The sequence below is a fragment of the Pinus tabuliformis genome, chromosome 5_1 (genome assembly GCF_031772625.1).
Source record: "Pinus tabuliformis cultivar Carrire ecotype Pingquan chromosome 5_1, CPIR1, whole genome shotgun sequence".
Lineage (NCBI taxonomy): Eukaryota > Viridiplantae > Streptophyta > Pinopsida > Pinales > Pinaceae > Pinus > Pinus tabuliformis.
The window spans coordinates 47,313,831-47,336,047 of record NC_142305.1 but is presented as its reverse complement, the minus strand read 5'-3'; the positions used below and the strand labels follow the sequence as shown (position 1 = coordinate 47,336,047).

Here is a 22,217-nt window from a genome sequence, read left to right as displayed (position 1 = left end):
TACAGATTCTAAATATGAAACATTGGCATGTAATTCCATAACTAATACAAATAAAAAAAATTGTCGAGTTATTATCTATTGCTCATTTGGATTTTCATTGTGCACGTTATTGTACGAGGGTTTACAATTTAATTTGCACATGTTTAACAAAATGTCCCTATGGAAAAAGGTTTCTTTTGATTGGATTTATAGTGTTTGAATGTGTGAGCGAGAATTTTGTGAATTTTTGGCACATATGTAAAAAAGGGCCAATATAAAATTTATCTTATTCTTCCGTTAAATCAATTTCTAGCTACTATGTGGTTAATGTGATAGTTTAAAATTTAATTTCAACATTAATTAAATTCAGCAATCAATTTGTTTGATTAAGATGATAAGGAGATTAGTCACCTTGGGTACAATTTTCTGAATTTTTGGCACATATGTAAAAAAGGGCCAATACAAAATTTATCTAATTCTTCCATTAAATTAATTTCTAGCTACTGTGTGATTAATGCGATAGTTTAAAATTTAATTTCGACATTAATTAAATTCAGCAATCTATTTGTTTGATTAAGATGATAAGGAGATTAGTCACCCATGGCTTGAAATTTTAACAATTTCAAAATAATTATCTATTGATTTAATGAGTCAGTGCAAGTAAACTCCATACATCATTCTTGAGGGAATCCATATCCAAACTTAGCAGAATCTCATTTGCCCACATTTATAGGGAATCAAACTTCAACACAGAGGTGTTGGCCAAGAGTGGACCTAGAGGAGGGAAAGTTGGAAATAGTCTTTGGAGGAGACTTGGAGAGTCTCGAGGAAATCCATATCCAAACTTAGCAGAATCTCATTTGCCCACATTTATAAGGAATCAAATTTCAACACAGAGGTGTTGCCCTGGAAATAGTCTTTGGAGGAGACTTAGGGAGTCTCATTTCGAGGTTCATCATTCTTTAGGAAATCCACATCCAAACTTAGCAGAATCTCATTTGCCCACATTTATAGGGAATCAAACTTCAACACAGAGGTGTTGGCTAAGAGTGGACCTAGAGGAAGGAAAGTTGGAATTAGTCTTTGGAGGAGACTTAGAGACTCTCGAGGAAATCCATATCCAAACTTAGCAGAATCTCATTTGCCCACATTTATAGGGAATCAAACTTCAACAAAGAGGTGTTGGCTAAGACTGGACCTAGAGGAAGGAAAGCTGGAAATAGTCTTTGGAGGAGACTTAGGGAGTCTCATTTCGAGGTTCATTTCCTAAATCTTACTCAGCTAGGATATCCTGTTATGCTTGTAAAGATATTTTTTATTGCAATGTATTTTGGTTAGCTCTGGACTCTTATTGTAAATCCTCAATTCTTCCAGCTTTCATAAAATAAAATCAAAAAAATAAATAAATAAATTACCCACGTGTTGAATGCTGTCATTCGTGTTAGCGTTAAAATTTTATCAAGATAGCCCTTTACATTGAAGCTATATATAGAATTGAGAACTCCACTAATAAGTCATAAAAAGAATCCCAATTAACCTCGGAATGTTTAAATTTTATAAAATAAAATATAAGTACACATATACCTGGTAAAGGAATCAAAACAGTACAAAATCGATGCAAAATCTAGTATGCACAATTTCATGCTCCAGCACGTATGGCTGCGGATTCTGCCAGCACAAATTATCTCCCAGTTCCTATGAAGCTCTTGCATTCTTTTCATATGATTAGCTTTCACTTCTCTGATTCCTCTTGGAATATAATGCAGTTAAAACCCCGATTCAGATATTAGGTAATTCCCAGTCCTGTTGACTAGTTGTCTTCTCACCATCCATCTGCACTCATTAATTTACTTTAACAAAAGATCCTTTCCACCTATGCACCTCTGATATGGAGTTTCAACTTTCTATTGGCCTCAATGTATAATAATGGTCCCATCCTATTACACAACCATTCAAGGGTTCACGCTACGTCTGTTAGTATTGTGGCAATGTGTAGATCTCCTGCCATGGAGTGTTGGCATTCAGATGGGATTCCACCAAGGCATCTTTAAATGGCTCAGTTTCACCAAAAGAAAAGGATAGGATGACAGTTGTGCACCATTAGAGAACATTTTGGAAGGCATATGCTTGCATTTTTAAACTTATACAAATGAATTACAATGACAATTCTGAAGCATTTTCAACCATTCAGAGGAATATAAACCATTTTATGAACTAGGTAAAAAGAATAAGATAGTCTGTTAGCCCAAATCAATTAAATTTCATCCAAAACCATGGCCCACAGCAGGCTTGTAAGTAGTCCTTGAAAGGTGGGGTAACCTAGTCACTGAAATAATTCCAGCTGCAAGTGCAAATACAGAAGCCAACACAAAGGCAGGTACGTTTCCTCCTCCAAATAAAGCATCCCATGGACCAGCTCCAAGAGCAACAATCATCTGTAAAAAACAGAAACCACAGATATATTAACCAAAATGAAGTCAAAATGTAATGAAAAGGTTTGGCATTCAAATACAAGCTCTCAAAATTGCCTGAAGACTCGGGCTTAAGCTGAAGATCCAACAATGGATTTATTGACGGCTCAGGCTCGGAAGCAGGGAGGCAGAGAATGAACAACACTGAAACGTTCTGGAAATGTAATGACAGGAGACTATCGTTACCATGAAAGACTTTACATAAATAGTCAGGGCACTGACACAAGTGACAGTAAATAGTAGCAATGAAACACTACAAAACAAAAGGGCAAGTTGTGAAAGGAATGTAAACACGAAAGAGAGGGAAAGTTAAGGGAAGTAAGAAAATAAATCTGTCAAGCTAAACAATAAAACTGTTTAAGGAGAGGACAACATGTGATTTGCCGCTGTGAACTAAATCAATACAAAGGACTTGTTTTCTTTACCTCTTGGAGACCAAAGAGGGTGTTGTACAGGTTATTAAATAGCTACCAAACTATTGGCTTAGAGAAACATTGTTCAGAGCCACAGTGAATTAATATTGGTGGACCAGCATACAAAAACTCTAACAGGAAAAATGGATGATTTCCAGTGCATTTTCAGAATCCTCAAATCTGCACAATCTTTCTGTTAGAATTCCTGCAAACCTAGCACCCGGCACTTAGTTCCTAGCAGATTAATGATCTAATGATCAAATGCACAGCTAGATTCATTAATACAAAAATTCAGCAAAAGCAAATTTACCAATCTCAATCACAAAAATGACACGGATTCTACCCAATCAGAGTTCTTCATTAAATTCTTCAGAACTTACTTGGGTTCCCTTCCTGGGAAAATGGACCAACTGAGAAAATACATACAACATTGGATCTTATCCCTCTGATCAAGCCCTCCTTGGCTGATCTGGATCTCCTTGCTGCCCTTTCCTTGACCCAACACACTCACTGAGATGCCTCATAATCAATGTTGTTGTATATGGTGTGTTCTCCTTCTTCCTAGCCTTGCTTTTATAACTTTACATTGAGATAAATTCCCAACCCTAATATCCAAGGTGATTGATAGCCGAGATTAGATCTTGCCTCACTTGAAATCAAGGGCTGAGATTTAAACATATTCACTAAAGTAATTTACTTTACTATTCCTTAAGTTTACTTTAACTCAATAAACCAACATAATAATTATGTGCTTTTCCTAAGTCTAGCTTAAACTAAGTTACAAAAAACAACTTCCTCACACTAGAACAAGTGTCCAAGGAGACTTTGGAAAACTTTTTCATGCCTAGACACTTAGGCCTATGCAAAAGTACCTATTCAAGCTACAAACATCAATAATCCCTCTTAGCGAGGGAGGTACTTTTGTCACCTAGAACTAACTTTGATCCTGGAAATGTATTCGTTGCCTTGGTTGCTCCCTCCAAACTAAAAGCCTTCCCTACAATCTAAAACACATCCTTGAAATCTTGTTGTCCTTGGCCCGGTTCCTAGAAGCCTAGTGCCCCTGAACATCCTCCAAGGTCATCTCATGCCAAGAGACTTTCTTGACAGATTTAGAGGAATCTGTCAATTGTTTTTCCCCTCCTAAACTTGAAGGTTTACTCCCTTTGAGCTGCTCAACCTTCTGGAGTTGCTTGTTCCGTTTTCTCTGTCACTGTTTTACTTTGTGCCATCGCTCAAACAGGCTAGCCCTTTATAGCCTATACATGTTGCTCTCTCCAACTCTTATGACATGTCCCTCGTCAAACCTAAATCCCCCGAGTTTGATCATCACCTTTCCATCCTAGAAAGCAACACAGAACCCCTTCTCCATCATAGAGACCCATATTATCAAACTCGGACCAGACTAGACTGAACTAGTTGATTCAACCGTTTTTTAGAGAAAATTGGTATGAACTGGTGTCACAGAACGAAAAAGGCCATTTCAGTACGAAACCAATCGATTCGGTACTGAATCGGCCAATTCTTTTACAGAACCAGTTGATTCAATACTGAACCAGTCGGTTCTTGTACGGAACTAGTTGATTCAGTACCGAAACGGCCAGTTCTTGTATGGAACCAGCTGATTCAATACCGAACAAGCCATTTTTCATTGAACTGGTCGTTTTTGTACAATGCTACCAAGGACCCTTTTACGCAAAAAAAAATTTAAAGCAATAATTCATAACTGGCGAAGCCTAGTATTTGACCATATTGCCCTGATAATGTTATGCAATTAATTGTGATCTTAAATTTTTAAGTAAAATCGACATTCTCCTTTACCTTTCCTTTTCATCCTTTTACTTAAATTTTAAACATTACTATTAATTGAATCAGGATGTTTGAAAGTGGTTCTAACCTCGTTGGATTTCATATGGAGAAAGTAGAATTTTAGATCTGACTCGAAATCTAGTAGACTTGACAGTTATTAGGATTTCAAGATTGGGAAATTGCAACATTTCCATTGGATTTTGTCATGTACGAGGGTATGGAACTATTGAGAAATCTAAGGCAGATTAGTTAGGACTTTATTTAATTGATTTCTCTTAAACTTTGATAGTTGCTTGTGATACAATTTTAGATTCTTCTTGTTATTGTTTCTTTATCATCTGTTAAAATTGGCAACTAGGGCCAGACTCCATGTGGGTCTTCTTATTTATGGCAGCTGATATTTTTCTGGGATTCCTCTCATCGAGACGTGTAGGATTGATCTAAAGATCATCTGATTCCGACATGTATTCATGGAGATATGAATTTATTTGTGTTATGTGACAATTTGTCAATGTTGGCCAGCAACCAAATTACCCCCACTTGTCCTCCACGTTTTATTATAAATAGAGGTGGCCTTCAAGTCATTTAGACACACTCACACTCTTGTGATCTCTCTCTTCATTCTGTTTTGGGTTTTGATGAAGGAGAGATCTAGAGGGAGTGCCCTAGGCTCTACGCTGCCCTAATGAAGAAGCCTTAATGCTGTCATGGAGGACAGCCCTTAACTCAGTCATGAAGAAGCCCTAACGCAGCCATGGAAGAAGCCTTAACATTGTCATGGAGATGACCTTAAACGCTGTCATGAAAAAGCCTTAACGCTGTCATGGAAAAGGCTTAAACACTGTCATGGAAAAGGCTTAACGCAGTCATGGAGGAGAAGACCTAGACGCTGTTTAAAGAGACCTATTCACTGCCCTAAGACATCTAGACGCAGGCCCTATGGACGCTGTCTTGGAGGAGGATTATCTCATTGAAGAAAAGCACCTACGCTGCCCTAAAGGAGGCTCCTACGCAGTCCTAGGAGAGGCGTTAACGCAGGTTAGGAGATGCCCTAGGTGCAGTCATAAACTCGGATGTGTGGAGCAGAAATACCCTTGGATAAGGACACAGCAGGGAGTGAAGTTTGGGCTCAATACATTCTTGGAATGGATCTGACTTCTTGTTGACAACCTCGGCATCAATGATACGTTAACCTCGCATGACAAGGAGCAGTATCCTCTCTCGGCATACCTGTGATCTGAAGATGGTGTTCTCGGACGAATGGAGCAAAGAAGGCTGATGATAATCTCGGCATATGTCTAGGCAGCATACCTGTAGGTGCTGTCTTGTCTCAACATCAAACAGATGGAGCAGAAAGGCCTTAAGACCTGTAACAGTAATCTCCTGAAGATGTTATTACAGTCTCGACATAGCTACAGACTTGGGTGTAGGATCTCGGTGACTAGGTGCAGTCATGGATGGAGCAGAGATCCGTATTATAGAGGACAGTTTAGGATGTCCTTCTCGGAGGTTGGAAATCTCGGATGAGGTACAGTAAGGTAGCTCTGTTACAGCATAGTGATGATGAGTGCAGCACTGTGATGAAGTGCAGCATAGTGATGATGGGTGCAGCATAGTGATAGAATCACCTTGGAGAATCCGTTGAAGAATGAGATCTGATAAGTGTGCCTTCACCTGAGTTCAGATCTACAGTCCTTGTCATCAGAACTATTGTGTCATCTTCATGGTGAAGATCTCAGATGTCTGATCTTCTATATTGTCAAGTCAAATGTTGACTTCAGATGTATATGTATTATCTCTCTCTCTGTTGAACTGTTGAAGAATATAAGAAGAATTGATCAAGGGTTTCCCCACATTGGGGTTTGTCCCTGGCTGGTGCCACATCTTGTGTCATCTTTTGTTGGCTTGTCTTCTGATGTTTATGTTTATATTCTATCTGCACTTTACTATCATGCGGATGTGATTGATAATCTGAATATTTTGATTGAGCTAAAAAGAAAAATTGAAGTAAATTGCTCTAAGCATTGAACATACCTAAAATTAACATGGTATCAGCGCTGAGGCAAAGACAAAGCCCAAGCAAGAGTGAAAGAACAATCACCAAAGACAGTTGGACAAGGTCAAAGGCTCAATGGGTTCCTCATCCCTCTTCCGGCTGAAGTCAAGCTCCGTAAAAAGGCTATCATGGATGGAAGATGTCTCTAAATCTGACATTGGAAGAGCAAGAAGTACTGGATTATGTGAAGGGTAAAATCCTTAAGCCTCCATCAAATGCACCGACTACTACAAAGAACAAGTACACCAAGGGTGGAAGGAAAGGCAAATACCTTGCTTGCAATGAGTTTGGCCATTATGCAAAGGAGAGTCTGAATAGAAGGGACACATCACTTGATGATGATAACAATCATTCCAGGGGCATCTTCAATGATCGAAGGAATGACAAGTACAATGGCAAAGGAAAAGGGAATGCAAATCATCAAGGAAATGGTCGACCCTCCAAAAACGCAAAGAACTCCAGGTATGAATCAAATGTTGTTAATAATAAGCAAAAGAAGTATTATCTTATATTGGCCCTCTCCATTACCTCTCCTCCGGACTCGTTGGGAAATTGGCTTATTGATAGTGGTGCCTCAAGGCACTTTACCAGATACAAGAAAGCGCTCTCTAATTTGATAGAGAAGGAGACAATCGTGGAGATTGTTCTTGGAGACGATGCCACCTATCCCGGAAAGGGTATAGGGTATGCTACCCCCTTCAATTGAATGAGGGTAGCATGATTCATTTAGAAGAAGTTATTTATGTACCTGATCTCAAGAAGAGCCTGGTGTCCATTTCGGCAATGGAAGTCAAAGGTTTCATGATGGCATTCATTGATGGAAAGGTACGTGATTGGAAAAGGAATTTTAAAGATGCTTTTACTCTTGGGTTCGGGGTTAGCAATTTGTATCAAGTTGCAGGAAGTCCATCGAGGACCATGTTGTGTGACTCATCTCTTCTATGGCACCGAAGGTCTGCCCATCTTCATTATGGGGCTCTACCCAATGTGAGACAGATGGTGACAGGGATGCCTAAATTCAAGAAGAGCATGGAAGTACATGTCAGAGATGTACCAAAGTAAAACTTACAAGGGGACCATTCCCCTCATGTAATAGCAAGACCACAGATGTGGATCAACCCGAGGGGTTTGAGATTCATGATCGGGAATCTCATGTATGCAAGTGGAAGAAAGCTCTCTATGATTTAAAGCAAGCACCCTAGGCTTGGTATGAGAGGATTGATAGCTATCTAATGAAGTTGAGATTCACTAGGAGTGAAGCCGATCCAAACCATTGCTTTAAGGTTGTGGATGATAGACCTCTCATACTGGTACCTTATAAGGATGACCTCTTTCTGACAGGTGCAGACCCTCTCATTTGCAAAAGTAAGAGGGAGTTGGATTCCGGATTTGGGATGGTAAACTGCAAGCCCGTGACTATCTCGATGACGCCTAACTTTAAGAAGTTATGTGGTAGTGATGCAGGACCTGAATTGGAAAATGCCTTTGAGTTTCATAAACTCATACTAGCATTGATGTTCTTGGTGAACTCCCGTCCGGATATATGTTTTGTAGTTAGCATGATGAGCTCATATATGGCTGAGCCTCACTGGATTGGTGTCAAGAATCATTTGAGATATCTTCGGGGCACAATCTCTCATGGATTGAGATACATTGTCGGAAATGTGAAGCTGCATGATTATTCTAACGCTGACTGGGCAGGCAGTGTGAAGGATCGCAAGAGCACTTCTGGGTGTTGTTTCTCTTTGGGTTTTGCTTCGATATCCTAGATGAGTAGGAAGCAGAAGTTAGTTGTTTTGAGCACCGATGAGGCCGGATACATAGCTGTGAGTATGGCCTCCTGTGAAGTTGTCTGGTTGTAGAAGCTCTTTTGTGAGCTGTTTGGACACGTGTTGGATACCATCGTGATATTCTGTGACAACCAGAGGGGATTCGATTGTTGAGGAATCTTGTCTTCTATGATCGCTCCAAACATACAGACATCAGGTACCACTTTATCTGGGATATGGTACAACGGGGAGCAAGAAGGCTCCATCACTCTGGGACTGATGTGCAAGTCGTCGATATTCAGATGAAGACCCTGGGAAAGGTCTAATTCTTGACTTTTCGAGAATGATTAGGAGTCGTGGAGAGACTCTCTACTGAAAGTCCAGTATAATATGGACATTGAGCTCTGGGGGTTGCGGGGGGCTTCGGGGGTACTTCTTGGAGCGATGAGCAACCATAGGGTGAGTGGTTCAACCTTCCCCTAGTGGTCTGCTATGTAGGCAGGATGAGTGGTTCATCCTTCTCCTGCCGAGATACAATCATAGGGTAAGTGGTTCAACCTTCCCTTAATGATTTGTTGTGTACAGGGTGAGTGGTACAAGCAGAAATGGAAATTTGAATTTATTCTTTCTCAAGGACAAATTGTCAAGGTCGGCCTCAATCAAATGTAGGCTCATGAAGCCCTATGGATGTGTCTCCTCACCCTCAACGAATTGTATAAATAGGAGTGACCCTTCTCTCATTTGGACATCACTCATCTCATCACATCATCTTCTCTCCTTGGAGGCCCTCTTCTTCGCACGTGTCGAAGGAAGGTAGATTTCTGGACTGGTTTTGGAGGCCGAAAATTTCAGGACTAGGGCATGTGTTGACTAGCAGTATTTGACCAGCGTTGACTTCTGTTTTGGGAGCAGAAATTCAATTTTTGCAGGCCGCATTCTTTGGCATGGATTTCGAGGTGATTTGGGATTGTTTGACCAAGTTGACTGTTGCGTTGACATTTGGTTTGACCGCAGAATTACAACAGACTTTAACTGGGTTGACTGAGCTGATTGGAGTTCGTTTTGGGGCAGCATTGACCACCGTTGACTCTTTGCTTAGGGCTGCATTGACTCCTGATTTGACTACTGATTTGGCAGATTTTTTTTGGGCATGTATTTCCGATATTTGTACTCTCTCTCTGCTGAACTATTGAAGAATAATTAGAATATTTGATCAAAGGGTTTCCCCACATTGGGGTTTGTCCCTGGCATCCGCCACATCTTGTGTCCTCTTGTCTTGGCTTGTCTTTTGCATATGTTTTTGTGTTATATTTGCATTTACTATCAATGTGTATAAGTTAATGTGATTGCTACTGAAGATAATTGGAAATTGTCATTAGACTGATAAGAAACATTGAAGTAATTGTGCTAAAGCATAGAGCATACCATTGTTATCTAAATTTAAAATGGTATCAGAGCTCACGTGAAGACAAAGCCCAAGCAAGAGTGAAGCAAAGCAATCACTAAGGGAAGTTGTTGGACAAGGACTTGGAACTAGTCCCAATGACGACTACATCTTTCTTCAAATTCGAGGACAAGCTTAAGGACAAATCTGACTATCATGCATGGAAGATGACTTTGGATTTGACTTTGGAAGAGAATGATGCCATGGACTATGTCAAAGGAAGAATAGTAAAGCCTCCTTCAAATGCATCCGTTTCTGCACAAACCAAGTACAAGGAAGGTGAGGTTAAAGCTAAGAAGATTATTGTTGATTCCCTTCATAAGCCTTTGGTTGCTTATATTTCTGATTTGGAAACATCTAAGGAGATGTATGAAAAGTTGGTTGGGATGTTCAAACTTCAAAGTAATCAATGCAAATCAAATTCTCTTTCTCAAGAACAAGCTAAAAGATATCAATATGGATAGAGGAGAATCCATCCAATCCTACTTCATGAGGATTATCGAGATCAAGAATGATCTCCTATCTATTGGGAAGTCACTGGTGACAGAGAGGTCTCTCTTATTCCACTTGGGGGCCTTTGAAGATATTGGGATGTGTTCAACACTACCAGGATTCCAGTATTTGATGAACTATTGGCCAGATGGACTCAAGAAGAAATAAGGATGATGGAAAGAGACAAGCCCTCAAATGGAAACAATCCTACCACCTTCTCAGCTCATTCTAAGAGAAGGAACAATGTTGGTCCAAGGAATCAAAAACAAGGGTTCAAGTCGGGATTCAAAGAAGGAAGAAAAGGAAAGTGCTTCAATTGTAACAGGTTTGGCCACTTCGCTAGAGAGTGTCCTCACAAGACGGATACTCCAAGAGATGATGACAACAATAACAACAACTTCAAGGGCAATGGCAATCAAAGGAACAACAGGTTCAATCACAAAGAAAAGAGGAATGCTCCCACTGCTAGTAATGGAAATGGTCATCCTCCCAAGAAGTCGAGAAACACCAGGTATGCAGAAATTAATGTTATAAAGCAAAAAGAATTTTATCTTATTTCTTCCCTCTCCATTGCCTCTCCTCCGGATACATTAGACCATTGGTTGATTGATAGTGGTGCCTCAAGGCACTTCACTGGGTACAAAGAAGTTCTCTCAAACTTGGTTCAAAAGAAGACAAATATGGAGATTATACTTGCAAATAATGCCCCTTATCCCGGAAGGGAATTTGGACTATTACTCTCACTTGAATCAAGGTCAAACCCTCCACTTACAAGAAGTGCTATATGTACTTGATATGAAACAAAAAAAAACAAACAAACAAACAAACTTAGTTTCTATTTCTGCGATGGAAGACAAAGGTTTTAAGGTGACATTCATTGATGGGAAGGTTCGTGTTTGGCAAAGGAACCCAAGAGATGCATTCACTCTTGGATTCAGCGTTGAAGGTCTCTATCAGGTTGGAGGAATTCCGTTGGGAGCAATGACTTGTGATACTTCTCTAAGTTCTCTTCAATTCGAATTATGGCACCGAAGATTTGCTCACCTTCATTTCAAAGCCTTACCCGATGTAAGGAAGATGGTCACAAGGATGCCCGAATTCAACTTAAATCATGAAGGTGTTTGTCAGGGATGTGAAGTTGGAAAACATACAAGGGGACCAATTGGTCCATTTTGATCTATCAGGTATGTTGCCCATGACATCTTTGGGTGAATGTTATTTTTATGGATGACTTCTCTCGCCAAACATGGATCTATTTCTTAAAGAAGAAGGATGAAGTATTCAAATGGTTTCGTTGCTTCAAAGCCTTGGTTGAGAATCAAACAGGGACGAAGATCAAAATATTGAGGACCGATAATGGTACCGGATATGAGTCAAATGAATTCAAAGAATATTGTAGAGAAGCTGGCATTAAGAGGGAGACTACTACTGCATATACTCATGAACAAAATGGTGTTTCTGAAAGGAAGAATCGTACTATCATAGAAGCCACTCGTGTTATTCTTCATGATCAAGGTCTTCTGAAGTTCTTATGGGAAGAAGCTACCAACACCGCTGTGTATGTCCAAAATCGATGCCCACATCAAGTTTTGGACTTCAAGACACCTGAAGAAGTTTTCACCGGTAAGAAACCTGATGTTTCTCATTTTGGAATTTTTGGTTGTCCCGTATATTTTCATGTGCCAAAAGAGAAAAGAAACAAACTAGATGCATCTGGCAAGAAAGGAACGTCTGTGGGTTACAGTGAAACTTCGAAGGCATATAGAATCTATGTGCATCAAAGGGAGGTGGAACTAAGTCATGATGTGACTTTCGATGAAGATTCTGCTCTTAGAAAGATCTGAGATCTTCCTATTCCTAGGAACGACAATGATGATGTTGATGCAGAAAAGCAAGATGAACCTCCGTCTGATGAATTGATGCCTGATGTTGAAGGTCCGATGGATCCCATTGATCCACCTCCTAGTGAGCCCTCTACTTCAAGGAAAAGGCCATGCTCTTGCAAGATGCTAAGAAACATATTGCACCAAGGTGGACATTTCATGAAAGCAAGAAGACGAATAGGTACCAAGGGTACTTCGCTGCCATGAGTACCATTGTACAATCTGAGCCTTGTACATTCGAAGAAGCCGTGAAGCAATAGGTTTGGAAGGCTGCGATAAACGAGGAATATAAGTCGATCATGAAGAATGATGTCTGGGATGTGGTTCCTAGACCCAAGGACAAGTCAGTGGTCACTTTGAAATGGCTCTACAAGATCAAACACGGAGTTGATGGGAGTGCTGAGAAATTCAAGACTAGATTTGTAGCTCGAGGCTTCTCTCAAAAGGAAGGAGTAGACTACGATGAGATATTTGCTCCAGTTGCCCGATATACCACCATCTGTTCATTTATATCCCTTGTTGCCTCGCAAGGATGGAACCTACACCAAATGGATGTCAAAATTGCCTTCTTGCATGGTTTACTTAAGGAGGAAGTGTATGTGGAACAACCCAAGGGGTTCGAGGTTCAAGATCGTGAGACACATGTATGCAGGTTGAAGAAAGCCCTCTATGGGTTGAAGCAAGCCCCTAGGGCTTGGTATGAGAGGATCAATAGTTATCTTATGAAGCTGGGATTTACAAGAAGCGATGTTAACCCGAACCTATACTTCAAGGTTGAAAAGGACAGACCTCTCATTCTGGTCCTTTATGTGGATGATCTCTTTCTGACAGGTGATGACCCTCTCATTCATCAATGCAAGAGGGAGTTGGCTTCCGAGTTCGAGATGAAGGACCTAGGACTGATGCATTATTTCCTGGGGTTGAAGGTCTGGCAAAAACCAGGTGAGCTTTTCCTTTCTCAAGGAAAATATATTGTGAAGCTACTTGAGAGATGTGGGAGTGTGGACTACAAGTCCATGACCACTCTGATGGAACTTAACTTTAAGAAGCTATGTGGAAATGTTGTTGGACCCGGATTGGCGAACCCTACCGAGTATCATCAACTTGTGGGGGCCCTGATGTTTTTGGTCAACTCCCGTCCTCACATATGCTTCGTTGTGAACACATTGAATCAATATATGGTCGAGCCTCATCACATTCATTGGATTGTTGCCAAGAATCTCTTGAGATATCTCCAGGGCACAATCCACTATGGTCTGAGATACACTGCCGAGAATTTGAGGCTAAACGGATATACAAATGTTGACTGGGCTGGCAGTGTGGTGCATCGTAAGTGCACGTTTGGGTGTTGCTTCTCTTTGGGGTCTGCTTCTATATCTTGAATGAGCAGGAAACAGAAATTGGTTGCACTAAGCATTGTCAAGGTCAAGTACATTGTTGCGAGTATGGCCTATTGTGAAGCAATCTAGTTGAGGAAGCTCTTCAGTGTGCTATTTGAGCACGTGTTGGATACCATTGTGGTCTTCTGCGACAACCAGAGTGGGATTCGTCTATCAAAAAATCCCATGTTCCATGACCACTCCAAGCACATTGATATCAGGTACCACTTTATCCGATATATGGTACAACAGGGAGCAGATAGGCTCCAACATATTAGAACAAATGAGCAGGTTGCCGACATTCTCACGAAGCCTTTGGGGAAGGTTAAATTCTTAACCTTTCGAGAGAGACTTGGAGTCGTGGAATGACCCTCCTATGAGGGTCCCGTATGAGTTGGACATAGAGCTCTGGGAGCTCCTGGGGGCGTGGGGTACTTCTTGGAGCTATGAGCGACCATAGGGTGAGTGGTTCACCTTCCCCTAGTGGTGCGCTGGATACAGGGTGAGTGGTTCACCTTCCCCTAGTGGTGCGCTGGATACAGGGTGAGTGGTTCACCTTCCCCTGTGATACCCCATTATGGTTGACATGTGTGTAGGGTGAGCAGTTCACCTTTCCCTACCCGGACACATGCGTGTAGCGTGAGTGGTTCACCTTCCCCTATGATTGACATATGCATAGGATGAGTGGTCCTATGGCATATGAGTAGGATGAGTGGTTCACCTTCTCCTGTTGATGCCCCCGCACACATCCTACCCATAGAGTCTGGGACTCATGGAAGTACCTCTCATCTAGCCAATGAGTTGGGAAAAGATGATTAGGGACCATAGCACTACCGATGGACGCATCGTGTACTGCTCTACTCCCTATGACTAGGATGCATGGTGTCCAACAACTTGATCTGGGATCAAGGACTGACTTTTGTCAGTGGAGAGTGATATGATCTTATGTCTCACTCTCGATCACTTCTTCATTATTTCTTCATGGTTCAGCAGAGCAGACCAGTACAGAACATTGATGGCAGGGATGGTACAAGATGACAGGTTGGCATGATGATGGATTGGCAAGTGGAATTCTCCCTAGTTGAGAGGGAGTGTTAAAATTGGTAGCTAGGGCCAAATTCCACCTTAGGATAGCTCATATGATGGAGATGATTATTGCAGTGGATTCCTCTTTTTGAGAGGTACAATTTCGATATAAATATCATCTCATTTTGACATGCAGATTTGGAATTTATTCTTTCTCATGGACAAATTGTCAAGGTCAGCCTCAGTTGAATGTAGGCTCATGAAGCCCTATGGATGTGTCTCCTCACCCTCAACGAATTGTATAAATAGGAGTGACCCTTCTCTCATTTGGCCATCACTCATCTCATCACATCATCTTCTCTCTCCTCTCTTGATTGGTTTGTATAACTTGGAGGCTCTCTTCTTTGCACGTGTGGAAGGAAGGCAAATTTCTAGATTGGTTTCGGAGGTCGAAAATTTCAGGACTAGGGCATGCGTTGACCAGCAGTATTTGACTAGCATTGACTTCTATTTTGGGGGCAAAATTTTGATTTCTGCATGCCGCATTCTTTGGCATCAATTTCAAGGTGATTGGGGATTGTTTGACTAAGTTGACTGTTGCATTAACTTTCTGGTTTGACCGCATAGTTATAGCAGACTTTGACTGGGTTGACCGAGCTTGTTTTGGGTTGACTTTGACCCTCTTTGGAGGCCGCATTATTCTGTTGTTGACCGAGCTAATTGGAGGACGTTTTGGGGCAGCTTTGACCACTGTTGACTTTCTGGTTAGGGCTGCATTCACTGCTGATTTAGCAAATTTGTTTTGGGCATGTATTTCTGATATTGTACTCTCTCTCTCTCTGTTGAACTATTGAAGAATAATAAGAAGATTTGATCAAAGGGTTTCCCCACATTAGAGTTTGTCCCTGGCATCTGCCACATCTTGGGTCCTCTTGTCTTGGCTTGTCTTCTGCATATGTTTTTGTGGTCTATCTACATTTACTGGCAATGTCTATAAGTTAATGTGACTGCCACTGAAGATAATTTGAAGTTGTCATTGGGTTGATAAGAAACATTGAAGTAAATTGTGTTAAAGCATAGAACATACCATTGTTATCTAAATTTAACAAGGGGTGATGCATATGGCATCAGGAAGCGGGGACCACACAACCAAAACTGGGATTTCCCATGTAGTGCCAACCCTAAAGCTAATGGACAGTAAAGGAGATCCCACGGGACTAGGATACAAGGCTAACCACGAAATCGGGCAGTGGAGACAAAAGTACAAACCTGTCCCACTTTCCGTCGAATCCCCCCATTAATCCATGCCCCAAAGTGCCCATGAAAGGTAAGGAAGATTACTCAACTATACGAATGAAAGTCCATACCTTCGGGGTTGGGAGGCCCACCTTCAAACATACAATCATAAGAAGTGGGCAAGGGACCACATGGCTGGCTCAAGTGGCGGAGATAATGGAACATCGAGCTATCTAGTGGCTGCTAGGTGTCGGCTAAGGACCATCAAGAAGAAAAAATTTCTCTTATATACACTACCCATGTAGTGCCTAAGATGGGTAACATAGCCTAAGATGCTTCATCTCTCCTATTAATTGAATCAGATATATCCACTAGTCCAAGCATGCTTCAAAAAATGTTCAACCTTCTTATGGAGAAATCTACCTGTACAGTCACAACCCCAATTCGTATCAAATTTTCAATACACACATACACACACACACACATATATATGTTAGCACAAACTTCTTGGGTCCTCAATCATTCTAATGTTGCTTAGGTTATCATCATATTATCTAAATACATCTCGTGGGAGGCTTCCTACTTTAATTTTTCCAACAACACCAAACTCAGCCTCAGCACTTCTTCCAGAACATCTATATCTCGTTTATAACTTCATCAATCATGAACAACCATCTGTAGTGGTTTAGCTATTCTCTAATCTCATTCTTTCTTCAAGGTCTTTTACTATAGTTGTCATAATATGCCCTCCATCTTAACTGGGGAGATATATATCTTTTTCATCCAAGTTTCTTTTAACTAGTGGATAAATCCATGAACAACTTTATTATTTCAGTCACACAGGGTTCTTTCTTTTACATCATCATGTCATCGAAGAACTTTGACCTTCAAAAACTTCATTCCTTCAGGAATGTCATTATTTAATTTTAAATTAAACTTCAATGTCATCAAATTTCTTACAACTCCCTCTTTCCGTCATGCTCAACATCATCATCAAATCATCAACAAGTCTTAGGTAGGCAAATATCTTCAACATTTTGAAGACTATGTACCTACAAAAATTTTAACAAGTACAAACATATATGTTGATTTTCCACGATCTAGGATCTAGGATAGAATCTTAAAATCTTTGACGCTATCAAACCAAGAATCACAACGATATCACTTTGCACAACAGAATATAAACAGCACTAAATCACACATGCACAAAATATAGACAACTTTTTACAAGTTTCAACCCAACTTCGTTATATTAATCAACATATAATACAACAGTTTAGGGCTCTCATACCAGAGATAATGGCCCTCATACATCCACTAGTACAAGATACAAAACTAGGGCTTGGTGTCAGTACATCGACGACCAATCTACCCTCAACAAAATACTCTAACCATATGGTTGTCGCATGCTCTCTCAACCCCTCCCAGTCGTACCTTGTACTTGCCTAGTCCTTCGGCTTTAGATCTACAGCTCCTGCCTCTATCAATGCTCCAGGTCCATCTGGCCACTAAACCTCGGTTATCAATCTACTCACTAGTTTCTCATTCTTCCATCAACACATCGAGACTCTTGTCAAGTTGTTCACAACTCCATTTGTGAACAACTCTCAATCTGCCCACTATTGCTACTCAGGGAATTTAGCCCACTATGGTCTTCCTCCGCTGCTCCAATTAAGACCAACAAACGGCACGAAGGGCTACCACCTATCACTGCAAGATGTCCATCTCTCACAATGAACACAAGCTAGGAGGACTGCCCATCATCTGTTGTAGAAGTCCTTCTCCACACACAAGTTTAGGGCTCCACAAACTACTCCTGGGTAATCAAACCCTTGAGCTCCAACAACTGCCTCTCTAGCAATCACCTAGGTCCATGAAGATGGTGCACACCGGGATCCAACTTGGGCACTATCACGTTGTCCTCCAACAGACCATAAATGCCCAATCCACGTCCACACTTGATCTACTATCACGCTGCCCTCCATCAGACCACGCTTGACCAATCCTCGTAGCATTTGCTCCTAGTTAAGACATCCAACACCTAGGAAACCCCTCCACATGGCTGCTAACAGACTTCTCCAATGGTCCTCTCTTAGAACACCAATTACTCCACTACGAAATCTGCTCCTATTTGGGGTTTCTTAACACCCAAGACAACCCCAACAAATGGCTCCCACAGACTGCAATATAACTCCCATCCAAACTGATCCAAAATCACGGACCCAACACAAGTCACTTATGGAGAAAACACACACCTTTGTACTGTTGTTCACGGGCAGAAATCTGGTCATTGGTTAGGGCTCCTCCTATAGCCTACAACAGCCTAACGATCATGCCAAAACCCACCTTAAATTATGCGGCCTCTTTTTCTTTACAAGGTAAGTGACCTCGTTGTTTGAGGAGGCACCTACAGCTCCATATTTAGGGTTGTTTGACCCTCAAAACAAAACCTACAGGCCTGCGGCCTAATCAACACAGCGAGGTCCCTTACTCGGCCTATTTTAGGGAGGATTCTCCTCGGTTTTCTTGCCCAGAACAGCCTTCTATGAGTGCGGCCTTCACACAGACCTTGTTGCCTCTTCAAACAGTCCCCAAGGAGCAAATTTGAGCTCCTTTCATTTTGCAACCTGCAACAAGGTGACTTCGCTCTCCAAAACAGTCACAAGGGTGACCTTAACGTCCCCTCTCCTTTGTTGAAGTAGCCTCTGTATTGCGGCCTCCATGGAAATATCTCTCCTCTTTTACGAGCTTCTTGTTTTCCTTGTGTTGCACAAATGGATGTATTCAAATGATCCTCCATCACCTCCTTTTTATACACATAAGAAGGGCTTCTCAAAACGTCCAACAAGGGCTTGTCCAACTGTCAAGAGGCTTATTAAACTTAAGTCGACCTTAACTCATTTGGTGCAAACCCACTCCATAACTTCAAAAATTCATATCTCAATTCCTACAACTCGAAATCGGGTGATCTTCATTGTGTCGGATTCGTCTCGACGAGAGCTATCATCCTCATCCATCACATGTTGAAAATTGAAATGTGCTAATGGTTTTGGCCCAAATCACGATGGGTGCAAAACCCCAAGCTTGGGTTTCAAGCCCACAAGGCCACTTGTGGAGCTCCTTCCTCCAAACCCACGATCCACAAGGCTTGGAGTACCTCCCAAGCTACAAAAATCAACAATATATGTATAGGAGCATGAAATTAATTATCAATATAGGTTTAGCATATCATCACAATGGGGGCATCTAAGGTTATCAAAATAAGAAATCAAACTTTAGACATCTTAAACTTAGTTAGGTTTACACTCAACAAGGGTTACATCTTTCATACCCTTTTTTACATGAACCTCCACTAGGGTTTTGTCACAAACCCTAGACTTCATCAACAAAACTAAATCATGGATATCAACAATCAAGTTAGCATTCTAATATTTTATATCTATGGTTTCATTATTATACCCTATAAACTTATATCAATCTCTTACTAGGGTTTTTATTGTAAACCCTAGATACAAACATCAAACTTCAAAATTAGAAATACAACAATATTGACCAGGTTAGGGTTTCAATCATACAAAAGCACATACACCTAAGGTTTTATTCCTAGTATTTTATATTGACTATAGAAAAGGTTTTGTCATAAACCCTAATTCATCAAACCCTAAAAATCTAGGGTTTCATTATATAACCTAGACATCAAACCCTAGAAAAGGAAAGTCAGGGTTTTACCATAACATTACCAAAACCCTAAACATCAAGAGAGTAGGATTTTATCAAGTGTTCTAAACTTTATCAACAAACCCTGAGTAGATTAGGGTTTCATCATTAACATACCCTAAGCATCAAAACGGTTAGGGTTTTACAGTGAACCCTAAAGGTTAGGGTTTAACCAAAATGAAAAAATGGCAAAAGATAGCATGACAAAGGGTAGATTCAATCTAGAGATTAATCACCCTAACAAGAAGCTTTATGATTCAAACCCTAGACATGAAAGAGTTAGTAATATAAAGCAAATTTTAAAATTATTTGTGTTGGGCATGGCCCAACTTGGTCCAAGTTTTAGGTAAAATACCTCGCAAAAAGAGCGTACCGCACAAAGCTAGCGAGGATATATTTATCACACGGTCTTTTAGGGCTTTGGGGATGGGACAAAGCCCTTATTTTGTAACGGGTATCGGGTATTAGTCCTTGTTTTATGGATCCATGGCATGTGGACCATGGTTCTTATAATGATGAAATGTATTTAAGGATGTGTAATACCTTAGCAAGGAGGAAGTAGAACATAACAGAAGAGATCATTCGATTGTCGTATCTTTCAACCTTATGTATTTTGGAGAAGGCTCCGCAGCTAAGTGCGTGGAGACCTTGAAGAGTCTGCAACGAAGTGTGCAAACCACCTGCAACTAGGTGCGTAGATCGGAGAAGTGCATGTAATTGAAGATCCTTTTAATAAAGAAGAAAGTTTTGGCAAAGTGTTGCATCTCTTTATGTGTTTATTGTTTATTGTTATGTATCTGGTTATGCATGCTTTTCACTGAATTATGCAAAGAATTGTAAGATATATTGTTATTTGTTAGAGTTTATGGGTTTAATGTGAATTTGTTAAATTAATCATCTGCGCGAAGTTCTTATGCATGCGAAGTTATAAGATCAATATAAAGTAGAAGTAAATACATGGCGCCACTGCGCGGATATCCCTTCGGTTGCAGAAGCCTGGTTCTGCAGCCTCCCATAACTGCTTTGGGTGAGACTGCAATCTACTTGCAGGTCGTTGCTGAAAGGGCCAGTAGTTGAGGGTTTTGTTGGTGCGCAGCACACTCTGAACTTGGGTCAAGCCCCCTCAAACCAACAATTTGTACCCTTTTTTAATATAAAGAAAACTAGCTACAAATCATGTGGTATTAAACATACCTTGAGTTCCTCCTTTTACAAACCTTGTAGGGTTTTTCTAATTGAAGGTCTTCGTCTTAGCATATTTATGGTCCATTTTCATATGAGTCAATTTGTGCCCAAGGATCCAGCTTGTTTTACCAAGCTATTATTCCTAGGATCAACATTGTCTACCTTAACTTTTCTTCCTTCAATATGTACCTGCAATATTTATTGGCAAGTACAACCAAAATCTACATGTATAATAGCGCAAAGGTTATCTAGGGTTTTCATTACCTTTTATGTAATTCTAAGGGATTTTGAACCCTAATTAGCTCTAGGGATATTATGTCAAAACTTAGACATTGAATAATTTCATTCTTGCCAAGATTGTCATATATCTTGGAATACTTATAAACCCTCGACATTATGGGATAGGGTTTCTAAGAGGGAACAAGCGAATAAGGATTCTCATACAATCTAGGTTTACAATGTTTAGATACTAACAATCTTTAACACAATGAGAACTTGCAACCTTTAGAAGCAACTAATCCTACTCCTTGGGGAAAGATGGAGTCAAATTGCTCTTGATGAAGGAAAATTCGATATTTCAAGCAGGCCTAGAGGAAGTTGAAGCTTCACTATCCTATCCAAGGCAGCAACTAAGTACCCTCAAGAAAATTTATACTTCAAGGACACAAACAAGGCGGAGTTTCAAGGAATTAAATGCACATTATTCCTTCCCCTAGGAACATTCATTCTTCAATGACTTTCAATGAGTAACACATGCAAAATTTCACCAAATCTTCAATGATCCAAGCAAATTTGCATAAATTGCATCTCAAAACTTTGTAAGAAAAATTCCATGCATTAGACATTCATTATAAAAGAAAATAAGATCATAATTCACTTACAAGACAGAGAGAATATATCCATCCACCATGAAAATGCTAAAGAAGCTCCAAGAAAGAAGAGCGAAATTAATCCAAACATCAAAATGCATTAAGAGACTCCAAATTTCGTCCAAGATTGCAGGTCCAAATTCTTTTAGAGAAATTATTTCCAATCCAAATGTTGATGTTCAATAAATGAGGTTCATTTCTAATTTATATGAGCCTCCAATAGTTCGAATGGGTCTAATTAGCCTAATGAGCCCCTAAAATGACTCTAATGTGCAAAATAACAATCTAATTGGTGACAAGCCCACCAAATAGCTCAAAAGTACTCAACAAGCCTTCGTAATGAGGCCAAAAGGATAGAATAATGGTGCAAAAGGCTCATTGGAAGGTCTAGATAAGTCCTCCATGTGCCAAGATGAAGAGGAGGCCTCTCACAATGATGACCAAGGGGTTGGCCCCTTGGATTCCAAGCAAAATATCTATGGTACGGGC

At 40.5% G+C, this 22,217-nt stretch overlaps 1 protein-coding gene across 1 annotated transcript in view; it reads right to left on the bottom strand.

Annotated features, from left to right (window-relative positions):
- Positions 1-1,511: 1,511 nt before the first annotated feature.
- SUT2 (sucrose transporter 2) overlaps positions 1,512-22,217 on the bottom strand; it is a 107,714-nt gene continuing 87,008 nt past the window's right edge. Inside the window, exon 14 of the mRNA XM_089431689.1 lies at positions 1,512-2,414. Within this exon, the coding sequence (XP_089287815.1) occupies positions 2,241-2,414 (174 nt within the window). The 3' untranslated portion in view covers positions 1,512-2,240. The remainder of the gene's footprint in view (positions 2,415-22,217) is intronic.